The 21493-nt window shown below is 42.6% G+C and overlaps 1 protein-coding gene across 14 annotated transcripts in view; it reads right to left on the bottom strand.

The window, feature by feature from the left end:
* The window catches only part of PROM1 (prominin 1), a 61453-nt gene extending 40286 nt beyond the window's left edge, over nt 1–21167 (bottom strand). For 11 of the 14 annotated variants that reach the window (XM_038178567.2, XM_072037755.1, XM_072037757.1 and 8 more), the window contains exons 1-3: nt 21017–21167; nt 15272–15686; nt 47–105 (exon numbers count right to left, since the gene is read on the bottom strand). In XM_038178567.2, the coding sequence (XP_038034495.2) occupies nt 47–105; nt 15272–15494 (282 nt within the window). In that variant the 5' untranslated portion in view covers nt 15495–15686; nt 21017–21167. Of the gene's footprint in view, nt 1–46; nt 106–15271; nt 15687–18411; nt 18465–20419; nt 20494–20949 lie in introns of those variants that run through there. The other 3 variants (XM_072037751.1, XM_072037753.1, XM_072037752.1) reach the window with 3 other exon arrangements.
* Nucleotides 21168–21493: the final 326 nt, after the last annotated feature.

The raw sequence follows: 21493 nt of genomic DNA, 5'->3' as shown, positions 1-21493 counted from the left end.
ATTCACCATTTTCATTATTTTATGTAGATACACATAGACAGTTTACCTTTTGATAATCGCCCTGTGTATTCCCAAACTTCTGCTGTGCTACTTTTCTGATGAGATCTGAAAATAAGCAAGAATATTCCAGAGTTTTAAAAAACATAAATTACAAAAATGGGGGAAGGAGGATGGCATGACTTCTACTCTCAGGCAGACAAGATGCAATTAAGAATAGACATCAACAGGATAAGCAAGCACATAAATGTTTCCATAAACTTGTCTGGTACCAACATTTTTAATCATCTGTGCATTTTAGGAGATCACAGGAAGAAAACCAGGTTATCTGTCAATTAAACCCACTGAAATGCAGTGAAGATTTTTCTGAGGTCACCCTCTGTACCTTAGCAACATTATTAAAAGTTAAACACAAACTTATCAATTACTTGGACAAAATTCTGGGTTTCACCTTTGCTTCATGTTTACGGCATGCAATATATAGATACATAGAAACACAGAATAGATACATTATATGCAAAACAAGCATGATAATGATGACTTCTGACAGAACAGCACAAGGAAGAAGCTCCTTATCTTGCCCACTTTATCCCGATTTCTATTCTTTCATATTTTGGGGGGGGTCCCTGGACCAACAGACCTTGCATGAGAGTACACAACGCAGCCAAAAGTCAGAAAGCCCAACACACACCAGGGTACTGCAAGCACAACTGCATCTCAAACACTCATATCTAACTTATGCACAATACAGACAGGATACAGCAGCCACTCAAGGAAATGAGGTAGGAATTTAACATCAACAGCTCCACTCAACGTTAGAAATGTAGGTCCACACTAGGCCACACACAAGCAGCTGCACTTGGATGTGTGGGAGAAATGCTGGACTGAACTTCTGGTTCCTCTGATGAAGACGAAGCACATCAGGAAGGAGTTCTCTGCCCCCATGTTCATAAAGAGCTGGGCTTTATGGTCCTATCACTAGTCGCCCCATATGGAGCTGAACCTGCTTGAGAAAATCTTTCATACAGCCTCCTATTCTGTGGGTCAGTAAAGGACCTATAGATTCAAAAAGAACCATTCACTTCTAAAAAACAAATCCAAGGTCGCTCAGAATTTGCTGTAGCACTCATGAAACATTCAGATGCTGTTCACTGTTCTCTGGTTCTGCACGTCTCACAAAAACAACCCCCAAGAGAACAGTTTCCACAGCCCTTGCTCCCCAGCACCCTGCAGAGAGAACAAGTACTCGATGGTCTGCAAGTTCAAGAGATCCTGAGAAGTTCCTCCCAGAAAACCCTTTCAAAGGGAAAAGAAAACACAGCAGCAGAGCAACGCCTGCTGTTTTCAATGTACCAAGGAAAGCATTCCCTGCAAGGAAGCTGTTGCCACCAAGACTGCAAATTAAAAATTTAAAATAAAAGCCTGAAAATGTATCAGAGGAGCACCAAGTCGCAAATCATCCACAGATGGGAGGTATATCTGAAAGGAGGAGCGCTAGCAGTAGATCAAGGAAACTCCATAGCAAAGACAACCTCATTTTGGAAAGACTAGACATAAACTAGAAGATTAGGCTGAATCCCACAATAATAGAAGTAAAACCAAAACATAAATAAAACAGCAGCCCAGGAAGAAGAGAGGAGTTATAATCCTCGTAAAATGTTCAAGCACAGCTACTAAACACCTTGAGAGTCGGGAGACTGCTGGAGAAAAGGGCACATACTGCTCTGTGGGCAGCACATGCCTGATCCACAGCTGCTGCTCTGAGATCTCCCTCACCTTGGGGCTGGCAGAGGCCTCCCTGGGCAGAGATGCTCACAGCATCCCTGACAGCACGCGGGTTTCTCGGGGAGTTTCAGGAGGTATACACAGCCAAATGATGCAGCACTGCATAAATCCCCAAAAGATAACTCACGCTGGTTGTGTTAGACAAGTTTTTTCTTCTGCAGCGAAGGCAACATTTCTTCCTAGTTTAAATCTATATTTGTTTAAATCTATATACCTTCCAAGCAAGTAAATTTAAGAAAGGTTTGGTGCATGAAATATGTAATACAATGAATTTTCTCTGCAGCTAGATTTAGCAAGCAGAAGAAAAGTGCTAAAATAACCCTTTTGTTTATTACATATTCAACCATTTAACACCATGAAACACCCCACTGCAGAACAGCCACTAAAGAGAAGTTTCTCCCAACTCAAGTCACAGTGGGATGGGAAGGAAGAGGAAGGCCCAGCTTCTGCACCCCTTAGCCACACGAACTGCCACAGACTGCCTGCAGGACAAAGATGGGGGCCAATCGCCCAGGGATGCTGCAGCATCGCCCTCCTGGCCTCTGCTCCACAGCCCTGACTGCCAGGCTGCTTCTGCCTTGGAGCTGCCCTTGCAGTGGGGAAGGGTTGGACCCAGGCACCTCCAGAGGTCCCTTCTCATCCAAGCTGTTCTAAAATTATCCTACAATCATGCCAACTTTTTATCATAAATTATTTAGCAGACGAGTGACAGCACTGCCAGGAGGCATGTAAGGAAGCTGGTTTTTATTATTGACAAAGGCTTCCTTTGATACGTTTCCTATTGTGAATCAGTACAAGCTACAATTTAAGAAGCAGTAGCCTGTCCTGTTGAATAAAAAGTGAGTTTTTAATCAGTTCTTCTACTTGAATGTGTTTGTTCCCTGTCATAAATGAAAATAAGACGTTTTACATAAAGTTTTACGCAGATACATACATTTATGGACATCTGTATGTGTGTGTGTATATACATAAAACTACTGAACAGAACCACAGAGCAGTTGAGGCTGGAGATTACCCAGCCCAAACCCCAGCTCAGAGCAGGGGCACCTACCACAGGTTGCTCAGGGCTACGTTTAGTCAGGGCTTGATCATCTTCAAGGACAGTACCCAACATATAAAATAAACACATATATATCTCAAAACCCTCTCATTACCTGTGATACACTTAATTTGCTCAACATACTCCTGATTCACAGTTGTTAATTATACCCTTTCCATAATTTATATCTTGACAGTCAAAAAAATGACAAAACGAATACACTATGACAAACTGATGCAGGAAATGGCACTTCATATGTTTACAAAATTTGGAGGCTCTAAACTTTTAATCAGAAACTAAAGCACCTTTAGGTTTATAGTAAACAAGAATGCCTGAAAACAGGTACACGAAGTTCCCACATGGATTTCATTAGGTATTAAGTAGTGAAAGAAATAACGGGTTTCATGTCATACACACCACAATGACTACTATTACACAGCCCATTTTTTAACTCAATTTCAGAATGTGAGTTTTCCCTGCTGAATAAAGATTTACTACTTATATTACTTGGTAAAGATTTTTTTTTTCCAGAAGTAATTTGAAGCTTCAGGGTGTTTTTCTCACCAGGCAGCACACAACGGTTGACCATTCTTTACAATGAATTTACTATTTCAATAGCCCTCGGTATCAACTGTTAGACGTATTCCCAGTTAATTCATTTCAAATGAAATGTGGAAGTCATATAAGTATTCCCATAAAAAAAAAAAATACTACTGGCTAAAACCAAATGTAAAATTACCTTCAGTTACCCACATCTGTAGGCACAAACATGCCTCAGAGTTTTGCAGGATCAAGAATTTCCCTCCCAAGCTGCATGCACATTTACTACAGCAGTGCTTAAAGGTTAAGTGGGGGATCACCCTGTGCCCCCCTGTGTGAAGTGTGCACCAGGAGCACCAAGTTTTCACATATGGCTACGTAGCTCACCATAGCACAGTGCAGAAACACCTCAGCCTACGTTTAATAAACTCAGCTACACAATTCACATTTGCTTTTATGAAGTGCCTTTTTTCTAGCCTAGCTAGTCTCATCTCTAGCATTCAAATACGTTTTTATTTAAAACTGAACTAAGGTTACTCCACATGATGCTATTCTGTGTCATCAGCAGAGTACCTCACAGCTGATCCGACACCTTGAGTGTGATTTCGGTTTCAGACATAAAAGCACTAGGCAGGTGTGAGAAAGAGCAGTGTCCTCTATTTTCAAATTAACTGGATTACTTCTGAAATTCTGGCTTGACCAGCTGCACACATTGTTTCACAGGACCAGTAATCTGAAGCTTTAGCGCAGAACACATTTCATCACTGGGGTTAAAGAGATTTACCTTGTGAGGCTCATTTACACAGCTAATTACATTACCGCGTTGCACTGTCTCCTTCCTGCTCTCATCTCACATGCGAAATGCTATCTGCCCTGGTTAAATCTAACTAGCCAGATGAACTATTCATTTACCAATGTAATTTGTCATGAAGAAACAGTCCCCACCTCTTGCGCTGCATGAGGATCGTGCACGTAGGCCCAATACTGTATTTCTCAGACAAGAAAATGAGGTTACCACTAGGCCTGCTTCTTAGAACTACTTGACAGAAAACGAAAGCAAAAATAACACAGATTTAAAAATAAGCTCTCTGGCTATTAAGTACCAACATAAATTAGTTATAAAGGCTTCTGCCAAGAAAGCTTTTCAAATCTAGGTGACAGGAAAACAGCTGGAGTAAAACCTTTGGGAACACTGTGCTTGATCTCCACTCAAACAATTCCATTGAGCCAGTTCGGTTATAGTGCAACTCCTGCATTAATCAAATTATGCCAGAAATTAATTTATCCTTTTAAGCATAATATAAAATATTAGGCTTCTATTCTGAAAAAGACTTCAAGCAAACCAGTAAGTACCATGACTGAAGCATTCAACTCACGCTGAATGGATATCTTCAGAACAATAGGGGAGAATTATATAGATAATATACATGATAAGTTAATGACTGCTTTCATGCCACCTCATTCTAACTCATATCACAATATTTCATCCCACTCCCCTTCATCTCTAACAGATAAGAGTCAATGGACTATGGATTCACTGCACAGTTCAGCGTGTTTCTGAATATGGGTCAGTTTGATCCCATTTACTGTCATGAAAAAATAGCAATAATTAGTCTGAAATTAATGAATTAAAATAGCTTCAAGCTTTTTTTTCCCCTCTCTAATTATGACACAGAATAAAAAACAACCCTTGCAAATCCAAGAAAACCAGAAAAGCTTGATAATGTCTGGAATGTTATATGAGATAAAAATCTCTGGGGTGTTTTATAGCAAGTTTTATCGCAAGCTTACTGACATTTTAACATACTTGCTTTGACCTGAGCGCTCAGACAAGTCAGACACTCTCAGACACATGGTCTGATTTTTGTGTGGTCCTGTGTGGAGCCAGGACTTGGACTCGATGATCCTTGTGGATCCTTTCCAACGCGGGATATTCTGTGATTCTACAATTTCAGTCCGACAAAGATCACGCGGCTCTGGCTCCACTGCAGGGCTAGGTGTGAGTTCAGTAATGGTGACAGCAGGAGAACCCAACATGCACATTGGTGCACAGAGTGTCCTGCCATATTCCTCACCCCATGCCACCTTTCCTCTTTCTGCAGGGCAAGAAAACTCACTCTTTAGATGAGATAGGAAGTTGCTGAGGTAAGGAGATCTTTCCCCTCCCCTTGCAACAGGAAACCACTTCAGACCACAGGTGGAAATGACTATACATGAATTCACTCGTATAGGCTAGACCATTCTTTTCCAACCCCAAATTAAAAGATGTCACTACTCTCTTCACAATGCCTCCATTGGACAGACAGAGGCCATAACCCTTGATCCCAATCTAAGAAAAAAATGGACAAGAAAAAAGGCAAACAAAAAAGGAACCTTGCCATTGTACTGTCATGCAAAATGATGCCCTAGAACCCGATATTCTACAGTGGTTGGTTGAACGGAGGTTATAACCAAGAAATACATACTAAATTGCCTAATTATTTTAATTTCTCATTTCATCTGCAATGCAAGTTTGACTTTTCACCCTCTTCTGCCTTCAGTATGCTGCTTCCTCTCACCAACATGATTATCTCCCATTCTCATTCCCTCACTTTAATTGCATGGTGATCAAAAGCAAGAGAAAGATGCTACATTCCCAGCTTATCCTGCACTACTCTGAATCTGTTTCAAAATCCAAGAATGCACGAAATGAGGCAGCAAGCAAATATGTAGTAAGTGCATTTAACATCGTAGTAGTCTTGAAGAGCATGTACTGCTTTAATCATGGATGAAATAACAGAATGCCTAGAAATGAGGCTTAGCTTATACAGTGAGGGGTGATGTGAGAGGGGTCAGGCTGCAATATGAAATGGCTGAAGAGATGGATGAACAGCTGTGAGCAGCATCAAAACTTAGGAGTGGTCTAATCTGGGTGAGTTTTAATCAGAGCGCAGGTAGGACCAGGTGCAGTGCAATTGCTGGAGATGTGGAACTGCAGGGCAGCCAACAGCTGCCAAGCACGCATCCTGCAACAACAAGGATGTGAAATATCCGGGACTCTCTTTACACCCTACTGACAGAAAACAATTGTTATATGGAAGAAATTACACAGTGGTGGATTAGAGAAGTGACAGTATGAATTTCATTCATTCACAGAAAAAGTTCCCTAATTTCCTCAAAGCATGGATGAAACTACAGGAGTTCTATAAATTTAGCTTCCTCAAGGTTGTTATTACTCAGGAAGACCAACCAAGTAATTTTGTCTTCCACAAAAATGTCCTCACACCTTACAGCTACCCCAGGCTGAATTTACCACCACCACCACCACCACTTTTTTTTGGTGCTTTTCATGAACATATGCAGACAATGTTAAAGAGGCTGGCCAGAAAATAAATTTAAAGTTAAAAATATATATATACATATATATAAAAAAAAAAAGCCAAAGCCACAATATTGACTGCTATACTACATCTAAAATGAAAGATTTCTCCTTTGAAAATAACCTTTGCAGGGACTTTTTAGCAGTTCTTTGCTACAAAGAAAGTTCTGTTCTTGCTGAAGTTTTGGAAAAAGAACAAAAAGAGAGAAGCCTTTAGAAAAATCTCTGCTTAGGAGTTTGCAATAAATTTGCATATATCATGCAGACACAAAGTCAAGTATAAAGCTTTGAAGAAGTATCCACACAGAAAGTGCATCGTCTCATTTTCTGAACACAATGAAACTTCTGTAGAGCATTGTTTGTGCCACTGCAGCTATTTTTTGCCATTTATTTTGTTTGTAGTAGCTACCTAAAGTTCTCTCTAGGCCACCATCTGGCAAGGATTTACAACAGATTACAGGAAAAGATTTAACTTGGTACACTGTATATGCTTGTCTGTTTGAGCATACTGCAGAGCAATTTCTTGATAGTTCAAGAGTTGTGTAACATATTGGACTTGCAATTTTTATCAAAATAGTAAATACCTTCATTATAGAACAATTGTGGTTTTCCTGCTCTTCACTTCTCTCAGAAGTTCCCACAAACTGATGGAAGCACAGAAAATCCTGCCTCTGTATTGCGTAACCTGAATTGTTGGAAATATGAGTGCAGATAATTGGGAGTGACACGCTGGCGCCCTGCTGGTACCAGCTTTTACTTACCTCAGTAAGTGGCTTTCTGCAGCTTTACTGTGATTTCTCAGCATTTCCTCTCTTTGTTTTTCCATTTCTGCAAGGACCAGAGTCTTCCACATGTTTGATAATGGTGGCACACATGATGGTTCAAAACACTATAAGAGATCACCCCTTCACTCAAAAAAAAATCAAAGTTGCTACTTTGAAGAAAGGCTTCAGCTTTGTACAAATACAGGTTTCAGATTTCATCTTTTGTACCTGAGCATTCTTCAGCTGCGTTAAACACCCAAAGTAATTAAAATTAACCCTTTTTAGATGAGAAGAAATATATCTGCATATTTTAAAAAAAATGCAAAGCAGGGTTTGGATATTGTTGTGGGGTTTTTTTGGTGACTGATAAGAAGATTTTGTTGCCCTGGGAAGGACAACCTAAGCAAATTGTCAGAGAAGAAAAAAAATGAAAGGGCTAGGCTAATGTTGTGTAATTATGAAGGCCTATAACAAAGGAAAGCAAAATCAAATGCCTGCTCTTCCAACAGCAGGCATCATCCATACAGTATCTCACATTAATTCTAATTGCTTTATAAAGATGATGAAGGAATTGAGACTCCTCACAGGCTTTTGAGAACATTACTCCAGTAAGTTCAGTAGAGGGATGGTTGGACCAGATGTTCTTGGAGGTCTTTTCCAACCTTTTGATTCTATGACCTCCTCTCTCCCTGTACATTTCACAAACTGCAAGTTAGAAGAGAGAATGAGGTTCAACACTTTGTTGATAGAAAAGCTTATACAAATAAAATGGAGGGGCAGGATGGGCAACAGAGTAAGTGCCACTGTGGGGCCAGGAAAAACAAGGAGTCTTGGCTGAGTGGCCTGAAAACCCACCTGATGTCTGCAATCAAGGAAATCTTTCAAGGAGGTTCACACACGACACACGTTACCAGAGAACTGGCTGACCCAAAACCTATTCCGTCCTGCTTCTCACCATACAAGATGTTGGCAGGTATGCTGTGGAAGTCTCAAACAAGGTTTCATACCTCAGTGTTTCAGATTTCCTGACTACAAGTTTGTTACCAGAGGGAGAGACACAAACTACTCCTCTCTTCATGTGGTGTGTTCTCAGACTGTGACTGCACACTGGCCTCTGAAAGGGAAAACTTGGGCTGATGCTCAACATGCTTACCTCTTCGCCATGAAATACTACATGGTTGGCCAACCTTTTAGAGACGCAAAGAAAAAAGAATGCACAGAGGATTTAAAGAGTTTAATTCAGTGTTTTACTGTAATTGCTGGTGCATGGACACCACACTACATTCAACAGAACTAATGTTACCCACTCATACACACTGCACACAGTAGTACAGCCTATCTAAATATATGTATTTTTAGGAGATGGTACCTTTTTCAGAAACAAATGAACAAACAAGAAAAACACCACTTTATTTTTACCTAGAATGATAAGCAAATGGCAAAGTGAGCTCCTATGATGATACCATCCTGTACCTCCCACTCCTCCACTCCTTCCAGCCACAGCCACTGGATCGGGCTGCACTCAGCCCTCAGCCCTTGCACTGCTGCAGGGATCGCTGCTTCATCGGCCACTTCTGAGCAGCCTCCCCACGGAAAGTAACCCAACTCCCTCAAGCTCCGCTCAGGGTTCATTTTCATTAATTTCTCACTTCTGTCTTAATATTCTAAGTTATAGAAATTATAAGGCCAGGCTAGATGGGGCTTTAAGCAACCTGGTCTAGTGGGAAGTGGGGAAGTGTCCCGATGGCAGGAGCATCAGGATTAGATGGTCTTTAAAGTCCCTTCCAACCCAAACCATTGCGTGATTCTAAACTGTGAAGCTGAATTGTCATTTTTCAATTACTGTAGAAGCATGGATTTGTCCCAGGCACAGCTGGCATGTAGCATTAAATCAGATCAGGGAAAGCACTCAGGATACTGTGGAGAAAGGATTCCAGGTGTTCGTAAATCTGAAAATCTTACATTAATCATAGGTGCTACAGTGGTTAAAACTGACTTGCGTATTGTCTACCTAATACCTGTCTCTAAAAGAGCTGTTAGTGTCTGCAACCATATTTTTCTATGGTGGCTCCCAGCAGACGATCTGTTTAAGCCTCCCCAGAACCTGTCTCCTCCCCATCCACAAAACATCCTTTACACAAGCAATCTGTTAGGTAGTCTACAGTTTTGGAGTAGTTTGTGGAAAAAAAAAAACTATGCTCCTAACATAAAAAGCATACTTTAAGTCCTCCTCAGAAAGTATTTCAGTATTATTCCTTGTTTACATATGTGTATCATCAAGTGGAGCGTCTCTTGACTTCCCAGCATGAAATGAGCGATGATCTTTTAAACGCTCTTTCCTCAAGCGTATGTGAGTGGGCAGAGAAAAGAAGATGCTAATTTATCTTGTATCTTCCTGCTGTTCAGTATTCCACAGCATTTCTAACCTTAGACACAAGGCATTTCTTTCAACGTATACCCCACAAGCCTAAATAAAGGTGCTCTGTAAATCCCCCCACTTATTCCAGTTCTACCCAAACCACTACCACTGCTACTTGCTGTATACAGCCCCTACCACCCAAACCTGCATTTTTGATGAACACGCTTTGGCTACCACCTTAAATTTGTGTCACATTTCTAGCCACAGCACTAAGAAGAACAGTACCTGGACGTGGTAAAGGCAGTGACTACATCTCACTGAAGCTGTCATTTCACAACCCAGCTTAGCCAATTTAACAGCTACCTTACTCTAAGGCAGGTCTTGCTCTCCTTCCTGCACCAGCAATTGCATCTCTGCTCCAAGTCCAGCTCCAGGAGGCAAGGGTGAAGAAAACCAACCCAGGAGCACAGGGGGTAGCTGTCAAACAGTAGCTCAGAAAAGCAGTGTATCACATCAGCATGGTTCTGCCTCTGAAACAATACCGAGAACAACTTTGCACAACTGGAAAAGGATGGTTTACATTTTTACAAAAGGTTGTAATTGTTTTGGAAACCTGAGCACCGTCCTATGCTGATGAGCTGCAGCATCTGCACGTGAGCCAGAGCCAGAATGCAGTTCTTGGACATGGCCAGCACCTCCAGTCTCGGACCTCAAACCAAAAGGACATCACTAGCCATGCACGGCTGTGTTTAGCTCCAGTGCTGCAACACCCAGACACGCGTGCATCTCATGCAGGCACAGCTGAGATGCTTGTGCAGATGAGGCAAGGGTGTTAGTGTCAAGTATCGTATTTAGTCTACTATTAGACTGAAACTGCCAAAAAAGGAAAGGCTTCCTGAACCTGTTCTGTTCAGATACCAATCGGAAAACCACAGATGGTTTATCCTTTCTCCTTTGCACAGATGCTTTTTTTCATACAGGAACTGTGGAAGACTTATTAGTAACAGGACGCAAAAGCAAAGTGGAAATGGACAAGCAAGAAGTAAACTTCTTTGCAAAAAAAAGTTTATTTTATACAAAAAATAAAATGTTGAGTTTTATCTGTGGGGGGTGATAAAGCCTTTTGATGGTTTGCTTTAGAACCTCAACTCTAACACATCTGATGTATTAAAATCCCCACAATATCAGTGTTCATCCAACCTACCTCCAAGAGGGTTTTACTTATGTTTTTTCTATTACAGCTACACTAGGTAGACACAGTTTATTTTCACATAAAATCGTGTGTGTTTTTTTTTTAACATCAAATATATTACACTTGCTGAATACACTCGTGTGGGATACCAGTTTCAGAGATAAGGAACACAAGACTAACTTGCTAAACTTGATTTGCAGCTGCTTTAAAAGACTGACCAGGCGAGGAAAAGGGAAGAACAACGGGGGTCAGAACCAGGACTCGCACTAAAACAGACCAGAGCTACTCTTCAGTCAGATCCTCAAACTGCTCAACAGGTGAGACTCTGCAAACAAAGAACTAAGGGATGCAGTCCAGGTCTAAACACAGCTTGCTGTTCTTCTTCCCCACAGATAAATAGTACACTTAATGCTATGCTTTGCCCGGGAAGTAGATGCACTCAGGTTTACATGAAAGCTTTCCTCCCACTTCAGCAGGAACAGAGCAATCCAGACTAAAAAGCAGAAGCTGGAACAAAGCAGTTGTAATTTAAAGCAAGTGGCACAACAGTCCAGCAATATGCTCAGATACAATACAATAAGGTAAACATGCCTGTAAGTTTTTGCCTTATTTCATCTAAAAAGAGAAGGAACTTTATTCCCAGCTTGTTTCTTTTGTGAACTCTTCACGCTTTAGTTACAGGACACAAGCTGTGAAAGTGAAGATTTGTTGTGCACGTCCTGCTGGCAAGTGGAATCTCGGATTAAAATCGTCTTACGGCAACTAACAACCAGTTTCCAGGGGAACAAAGACAAAGCCACGCTAAGATATTCAGAGCAGCCAGACCCATGCCCTTTCCACGCTAAGTTCCCCCCTGAAGGTCTCCAGCCCAACAGGTGACACGCACCACGTCACAACCATCAGTCAATTTAACTCTGCTAATAACTTAATGCTTCGCTGTGCAACAGATTCTAAGTAGGACAGAGGCTTGTTTGGGTAGATGTCCTCCTAGCTGGTTGATGCAAGCAACCTGCAATTTTCTTATTATCTATGTACTGTGAGCGATGCTGTTAACAGTGAAGAATAACGATGCTCTATCCTGCACTGTCTTCAACAACAGAAACAGAGAAACCAAGGCACAGCGAGGCTGAAGAGACCTCCTGTATGAGCATCACGTAGCAACCCAGTTACCAAACAGTCCCTTCCACTCCAGTGTATCAGCAACTCATAGAGGAGGCTGCCTCCCTTCTTAACAGCTTATGCTGCAGAGTAAGTGACTCCCATTTACACCAGCACATCATCCAGCGAGAGCCAAAGTATTTGACTGATGGAGTTGAAAGCAGAATCCATTCACAGGCACTGAAGCATTGCAGGCTGATATCCTTGTTCATTTTTTAAACTCGTTTCCTGCCATACCCAAGGAGCACAGCACTGTTCTTAAAGATCCAGCATCTGAAACAAACCAAAAGAGCTCCAGTTCCTCGCCCAGGCTCTGTTAGTGTGCTTTACTCAGGCCCTACGTTTAATCCTATTAATAACTTACCCATTAAATCTGAACTTAGATTAAGCTGTATGTCTGCAAACCTCATGGCATGAGCAACATGCTTAATTAGAAGCTGTTTATCAAATAATTACTCAGATTTAATTAAAAAATACAAAAAAGCTCAACTATTTTGTTTTAAAATTTGAAAGTGATTGCTCTATTTAAAGTAACTAATAAGAACATTTAAATAATTTTTAAGACTTAATAGCAGGCAAATGAACAACTTAAGAATAATTTTTCCCAGAGACTCTTTATGTACTTCATGTTTTGCTTTAATCACAAGCTATAAAGCTCATGCTAGTTTTTTTCCTAAAGGCTTACTGGGTACTGAAGGAGTGTAGATGTTATACTGTAACATCAGAGTGCTACTGCAAGCACAAAAATGACTTGCAAAGGCAGGAATATCTACATGCAGTTAGACAAACCTGTCACTTTTTTCTTTTTCCTCCTAGCTAAGTGTACCAAGAGTAGATTGGAAAACCAAACATTAAGTACTTCCAAGTACTAGGGAAAAATATATAGGACTACTAAGATCAAAGTTAGAAGTGAGCGATGCAGAGTCCTGCCTATGAATCACGTTCTTCCTCTATCTTACAGTTATATGCACTATTCTGGGGCATCAACCTGGAACTAACTCTTCTGAAGCACCAGACCAAGTCGGATGACAACATTTGGAATTAGAACCATTGAAAAGGCTTTCTATGCGCACTTGTGATTATGTTTATTTTCATCTCTGAATCAGAACTAACTCTATTTCAAGTTGGCAGTTTAAAAAATCCAACGTTTCAAGTATGTGACTACACCATTAATATACTGAACGTGGAAATAGAACAGCATATGGCAAAAGAGATTAAAGGGATTAACCAATTAAATGGTATGACTCAAACTGACATGATCCGCCAAATCTGCATTTTGCAGCGAGGTGTGCAGGGGCATGGGAAAAGGACTTCACCTAAGGAAAACACTGAAAGCCAAACTTCTAAAAATAACTGCTGTGGTTGAAAGAGTCTGCTAGGACACCACCAGGAGTGAGATGTGTGAGATGCTCAAAACTTCCAAGGAAAGCAGAAGTGATTTACTTTCGGATGTCTCCCTTCTCTTTAATGCTGGATTTCACAAACACCTACTTATGTGATGCAGAACTTATCACAAGCAGTCCCATGTGACTGTAATCTTGATAGCAAACCGCATACTCAATTATTTATATATTTAGGCCACATAATATTAAATCTGACACACAAGACTATAGATCAAATTCCCATTACTATAAAGACACGGTAAATATCTCACTGACTTCAAGTTTCCATAATCAAAAGACAGCAAAATATTCAAGCAGGCCTTCAGACCCCACAGAGGCCTTTTTCTGAGAGCTGAATGCAGACACCAACCCTAGCGTATGGGGTCTCACGGGGAGGCAAACAGTTCGTCTGCATGTTGAATGGAAGGAAAGAGGCCACAAAAGCAGAGGCACCTGGAAACAGCTTCTCCAGAAGGTGACACCCCATCAGCTCCATGCAACTGGCCTCACTGCACCTCGTGTAAGACCTGCCCAGAAGGCAGGTTTTGCAGGGAGCAGACCAGGCTCTTTGGGTTAACATCTGGGACTCCAGGAGTTTGTCTAAACACAAGCAATTCATTCAAGTTCATTTGACTTCTTCTATAGCTATCGAAGAAATGGCAAAAATACCAGCAGATAATAGTTGACGGGCATCATACAGCTCTTTAACCAAATAAGTTGCTTTTAAATCCTTTAGTAATTTAAAATCTTAACATAACTGTATACACTAGAAAGTAATTTAAGCTTCTTTTATACACAGTTACAGCTAAAACACCAAAAGGAATCAGTAACAAGCCAAAGCCATTCTTAGGTTATTAAAATTTCACCTCAGTATAATTTTAAATGCCAGTATCATACAAACACATTAGCATTTTCTTTTAACAGCTAAATGAAACAAAAAGCATGCTGAAAATTTACATTACTGCAACTATAAAATCCACAAACACACAGATCCCAAAAGCACATTTCAAGCAATGCAACCTCGATAAGCACACACTCTTCTGATATCCCAACTTTCCCTTCAGAAGAGACAATTTAGTAAGAAAGGAACAGGGACTGGGAACATAAATGCAGTTCCAGTCTTCACTTCAGCTCACAAAGGAACAAGAAATTGCATGCCTGTGTAAAGGAACTGCCCTTATATGAAAGTTGACTGTTGATGCAAATATGGAAACAAATGAAGTTTATTTCAAGTTGCTAAGTTTCTATGATCCTTCCTAGGCTACATCCCTTAATACTGTGCTAAAAAAAAAAAAAAAAAAAAAAAAAAAAAAAAAGCTTGCCACAATATGCAAATCCCAGAGACCTGCCTTTTAAGAATTTCATATTAAACAGAAAACAAGTTATGCTTTACTCCCACCCCATGCTTCTGCGCATAAATAAGTGAAAAAAACAGTCAAGAAAAACAGCCTCAAATGCATCAATGACAGCTTTGAGATATGAGAGAAAAGTACTGTGAAATTTCATTAACATTTCATTTTTATTAATAGCCTCCAACTATGCACAGCAGAAAAAAGTGTTGTTTTATAAGGAACTGTACACATTCCCAGGTCACATCATATGCTACTAATCAAGTCCTTGCTATCACGTGCTTCCAAATTATGGTCTTGGTATCAATAACAAATCTGAACATAAAATTACCAAGTTTATCGACTTACCTTGAGGAAAAGGATTGGGCTGCACTAAATACAGGAAAGCGTGGACTATTTTAAACAAAATTCCTATTGGCCCGGGTTCATGGTATGCACCTGTATCATACGTCTTGGCAGGTACAAATCCAAAATCCAAAGTCCCGGGAGGCGGTTTGTATATAGGCTGCACCTCTGAAACAGTACTTCCACAAAACAACAGCAGCAGCAGCAGACAGAGTTCCACAGCCATGGCTAGCAGTATTCATAAAATTTGAGGTAGAGGTATTTGTCCCACCAAACCTAGAAATCTTCAGTACATTCACTCGGGGGTTAGCTTTCTAGGCAGTAAAATGCTGGTGTCCTCACACCTTTTATTCTTTAATGTCTTCTTGTCCTGGAGTGGTATAGAAGCCTCTCATGGAAATGACTCAGCGCACCATCTCTGGAAAAAAAACAGAACAGCTTGTTAAGGTGTGAACACAGAAATAGGAAAGTGCAAGATACCTGCAATTTTCTGCACAGGATGAACGTATCAACTGTTGTAAAACCAAGCTTAGAAGGACAGAAAAGAGAAAAAAAAAAAAAAAAAAAAAAAGGACTGAAGTTTGTGAATCAAATGGTCTACTGCACACACTGTACTTGAAAGAGGGATAAGTACAATTACGCATAGTTCCAGGTCAATGAGTTTTCAAAAACAAAGCAGAGCGTTGGGACAGCTCCAAGAGAAACAAACACAATTAAAGGTACAAACATACGAATTGTAGCTCTGACTAAACACAGTATGCCATGCGACAGTAACTGCAATGTGTGACTAACCACCACCTGCTGTTACTCCAGTTGATCCAACAATCGTTGTTGGATCATTGGCAATCGTTGGCCATATCCTGTAGGTTCTTTAATCTGTAACTTTCCAGTTTGTAGGACTCCCATTTTCCTCCCCATGCACAACCTAGAAGAGGGCATCTCTGTGACACCTGTTTCACAACTAAAGCCAGAGACTGTATCTCAGTTTAAGCCTCCATTCTTTTAACCATAACTTTTAATCACTGAAAACAGGTTAAAAAAATAATATAAAAATACAATAAAATCCACCACCCTCCCAGAAGATAACAGTGTGTGTCAGCAATTGCTTTCTCTTAACTCAAAACAATGAAAGGTTCTCCTTAGGAGCTCGAGCAGTCAACAGTTGTTATTAATTGCTTGCTAAAGCTGAGTGCACTAAGGTGACTTTGGCTGCTTATGCATCTTTAAGAATGTTGTTGAATCGGCAAAATCACAGCAGTTTCATCAAGTGCCTCTTAAGAAGAGTAAACAGGAACCCCTCAGGTTTCCAGCAAAACATCTGGACCAGAACGCCACCAGTGGGGACACACTGCCCCTGACAAGATACCTACTTCAAACCAGGGAGACCCCAGCACAAGCTGCTGCTGCTCAGCAAGCCTCTGCTGCCATTTCCAGCAGCGCTGCCCAATGGAAATGTTCAGATCACTCACTTGCAGAAAAGATAGCACAGCAACGCGAACACCTCTGGCCTCAGCCAGTCCAAACTCAGGCCAACATCCTCACTTGCGAGGTGCTCCAAGATCAAAGGGTCTGAAGACAGAAACGCTTCCACAAGTTGGTAGCAAGGTGAGATTTGGTCCCTCCCATGCCTTACAGTCTCTGTGACAACACAAGCTGCCTTTCCAAAAACTGTAACAACTTGCTAGAATGAACAATGTGGAGGATTCGTTCTCTGCTCTGTCCTGCATGCACAAGATAGAGCAGCATCAACAAAGATAAGGGCCTCAGGAATGCAAGGCCAGATCGAAGAACGAGAGACGGTTTGGTTTCCCTGAAGCCCAGTCTAGCTAAAAACAAAACCTCACAGCTATTTTTTCCCCCTATGGCTAGCAAAAACCAAGAAAAACAATAATAATCCTACGAATATCAGAATTACCAAACCTTATTCAAAAAGCCAGTGTTAGCAACCATATGTATATGAACACAGAAATGTAAAAACTTAGTCATTAAACCATGTAGAAGTCATTAAACCATGAGGATTTCTTATCAGAAGGAGAATGTTAAGTTAAATAATAATGAAAGAAATAACCAGCTCCAACATATTATTTTTCTTCCTTTAATCTTTTCTTGTTATTACTTTTTCAGCCTAGAATACATTTTTCAGCAGAAACAACCAGAACTAAGTGCAAAAGATTTTCCTCTTAATGACAGATCAGTGGCAGTTGTACAAGCTTGATAAGATAAAGCTCAACTTGTTTTTCCTAAGAATTTGGATGCTTTCTGAGCCAAGCTGAGCATTCTGGAGATTCCTGAAGAACCACTCCAACATCCCAGCAAGCCTGAAGCTCACACAAACTAACTGAGCCTTGACCCCAAAAGTCAAGGGAAATGATACAAAACTGTACAGAAGACACCACATGGAAACGTTCGTTAGGTGTATATACAAAAGGTAAAACTGGAAGGGAAGATGACCTAACATAACTGATGTCTTAAGGCAAAGCTAGAAGACAGCACATTTTCTGTAGTATCTTCTGTTATAGCAGAGAGATAGTGGTAGAAGAAAAAGTATATTCAACTTCCTTTAACTTAAAATCCAATTATTATATTTTTTAACAACAATTTAAATTGGACCTAACTGTACAAATAGTTGTCAAACAAAGCACTGTCAAAATGCCCTTCCCATTCAGGAGAATCATCACCACGCCTGGCAGAAGTGTAAAGTCAGGCATTAGCTGATACAGAATCCTGGCAGTTTTAAGACAAGGACACCACTAAAATTGCAAGGACACTACCTGTACTGCAGAGACAAACAATACCCTGCTGAACGGAGACAGACAGCCACCTTCCTATCACAAACACAACACAGAAATTTCCAATTCTACATAATTTCCAGTTAAGCCTTCATAAAGTTCAAGATTCTTCAGAAATCAAGAAGGTGTCTTGTAAGAAAGAATCTGCAGAATTCTTACCAGGCTTTCTCCCTTTATTGGCAAATAAATCACAATACACTTGGTACAGACAGTCTTATTGAACAATTCCTCTAGGCTGACACCAAGTCTTCTCTAAACTACGTAAAAGTAACATTAATAATGAGCAGAAAGTTGCAGAAACACTATTAAACCTATAACTCAGAATACCTGTGAGCATTCAGGTATTCAACCTACCTAAAAATAAGTCAGGTATAAAAACCTCGCAGCAGGTATCCTCATCTTGAGATCTGAAACAAACACATAGCTTAGCAGGGAGCATCTTAGTACTTAAATATGCTAGACAAACAGCATAGAAAATGAAAATCAGTCCATGAAGTTCGCATTTGTGAGAACTGCAAGCATGACATACACACAAGCCAGAAATGTATGAAGAGAAGTGGATAGCAGCTTATGGTAATCTTCCTTGCAGCATGTGGCCATCTCATTTCCTCCAGAACAGCGAGACATCACTGCAGACAGTGAGCTGTAGTAACGCCTGCCCAGCTCCCCAAGTTCAAGTAAACAGCGAGTGACAAGAAGCTGTGCCAACCTTTCAAGTGTTTCCATTACTGAACTGTCAAGGTGTGTGAAATGAACACGGCGTTCATTTCACGTTCATTTCATTAGTTTTGATTATAGCATGTATACACATACATACCTGCTAACCACTTAGATATATGGCAATGAAAACTTTCATTTATTTTCTGCGTGGTTTGCAAGCATCCATCTTTAGAAGACTGGAGCTGTTGCTTTTTATTCTGCAGCTGTCACTTAAGCATTCTCCACGCACAAGTCACTAAACTTAATTCCTGCTTTTTTTAAAGCACTACCTGTGGACACCATCACTGCTTTACCAAGTACGCTGCAATATGATCACATCTCCAATATATCTTGCTTGGTATTAAAAAATAGCAGTATTTTGCAAAACCAATAAAGCTTCTGCAATACCAGTGCAAGTTTAAGATGGGAAGAGGACACAAACCAAGAGATGCAGAAGTTCACTAAGTGCCTCAGCAACCCATCAACTCCAAGGAACAGAACTGGGAAGCAGCATGATGTCCAGCTCTTTGTTTCAACGGCACTGGCCTCCTCCTATTTAACATTGCAACCCATGCACATACGACGCTGCAGTGCAGTGATGCGAACTACTATTAACCCTGCGAAGTGAAACTCAATCGAGCAGAGGCTCAATTGCTGAAACTCAATGTGGGAGCCTCCTGGCACTGACCCGGGCTGGGACAGTGGCAGCAGGAGCTGTCTGCAGGAAGCCCACCCCAAGGCTGTATTTCTTACATTTCAGTAGTCATTTGGAAAGCCATGTCCATAATCCCCTTCAGGGTTCCTGTGAAAGCAGCCACCAGAAGACCTGAAGTAAGGCAGTCACACAGCAGGTAGCTACAGCTGGCCTTTGACTCCAAGGTGTGTATTTAAAAAAAAACAACAACACACAAACAAGGCATAACACAGCAAGCCAAGCTGGCTGCTGTCAAGGTAAAATGGTGCAGTTTTCTGTTACAAAATCTCTCCAAAGCCTTCCAAGGATTACAACCTGTTGCCATAGGAGGAGTAGGAAGCAAACAAGCCTAGTAAACACCAGAGGCTGCAGAACAGAGTCTGGCAGCACCAATAAAAAACAAACAAAATCTACACCTCAGGAGGCATCCAACATGATTGCAGGATGCTCAAAACAAAAAAGTGTTCAGGTCAGAAAGAAAAGGACATTCGGGACCCGGGTTGGCTTTGAGCAGCTACCTACTTCATAATCTGAAATAAATACACACCAAAATTAATTAATTAATTAAAAGCCAAATCCCACACCCCGCCACTTTTACAAGCCACAGCGGTTTACAGACAACAAAAAGAGACGCATAATAATAAAATCCCAAGTGAGTTATCTCCCCCAGAAGATCTGCAGCTCTGATTTTTAGCCGACCGCCTGCACGTGCGTTGTTTGCATGGACCAAAAACACACCATCAAAAACACACGGCGTGATTTCCAGTGGTGCATTTGCACTAACATTCCTCAAGCGTTCCCGTGTGCGAGCGCTCCCCGGCATCTCGTAGGAGATGCTGAAACACCACGGAGCCATCCCACAGAGAGGCAGCTCTTCGGCAAAGCTGAAGTGAACGAGGGCGCAGTCTGCGCCCTATAAAGACCACGGAGGGCTCAGTCTGTGCCCTATAAAGACCACCGCGGGCTCACCTCGCGCCCCAGCAGCACCACGCTCGCACCGCAGCCCCAGCTTATGCTCGCTCCCAAGTTTCCCCCCGGCCCTCCCCACGGCTCCTCACCGCAGTGCCCTCCTCCCCGCCCCGCCGCTCAGCCCCGGGAGCCGCAACCGCCCCGCACCGCGGGCACCTCGCGCTCCACCGCCCGCCCCGGCGGCTCCCCCGCTGCCGGGGTGCGGGGAGGAGGGGGCGCAGCCCCTGTAACCCGCAGGGCAGCCCCGGCAGGCCCAGGCCCTCACCGCAGCGCTCCCCCCTTCCCCAAGCCGACCCCCAGAGCCGGCGGCGGGGACGGGCAAGCCCCTCCGCCCGCTCGCAGCCACCATTTCCCCGCCGAGCCTCCCCGCCGCGGAGCCCCCCGCAGCCCCTCCATGAGCGCAGCCCCCCCCACGGTCCCCACGGTCCCCACCGCCCTCCTGGGGCAAGGGGCTCCCTCTCCCCGCCGCACTCCGTCCCCTAGCAGGGAAGGGCAGCGACCCGCACCGGGGGACCCCTGCATCGCCCCACCTGCCCCTGGGGGTGAGGGGGGACAGCGCTGCCCGGAGCCCCCTCCTCAGGCTCGCCGGGCACTCACCGGGCGGAGCGGGGCCGGGGAGATGGAGGCGACCGGGGCACGGCGCGGCTCCGCCTTCCTGAGGTGGTGGCGGCGGTGCCGGTGCCGCCCATGGATGGCGGGGGCGGGCTCTGCCCCGGGCCAGGGCTGCGGGACCACCCCGGCGGGCTGCGCGAGGAGAGGGGAGGAAGAGGAGGAAGAGGAGGAGCGTGAGGGGCTTGGCCCCCAGGGGATAGCCGGGGGGAGATGGGGGGCGCTTCGCCGTGCCGCCGCCGAGGGCACCCCGGGGGTCTGGCCGGCCCCCAGACCTGTTGCTGCTGCCCGGGCTCTGCAGCGATGTCTCTTAGGATCCCCCCCCCTTTTTTTTTTGGAGTTCAGGCTGTTTTGCGCTTCCTATCAATTCCATCCCTTAAGGTTACTTCCCTCATTAGCTGCTGTAAGAGCGTCTCGGCTCACCCCTCCCGGGGATGCCCTTATTTCCTGACAAGGTTATCGTGT

This window comes from Anas platyrhynchos, chromosome 4 (assembly GCF_047663525.1).
Source record: "Anas platyrhynchos isolate ZD024472 breed Pekin duck chromosome 4, IASCAAS_PekinDuck_T2T, whole genome shotgun sequence".
NCBI lineage: Eukaryota > Metazoa > Chordata > Aves > Anseriformes > Anatidae > Anas > Anas platyrhynchos.
The sequence above is the reverse complement of the archived record's forward strand: the minus strand, read 5'-3'. Positions and strand labels throughout refer to the sequence as shown.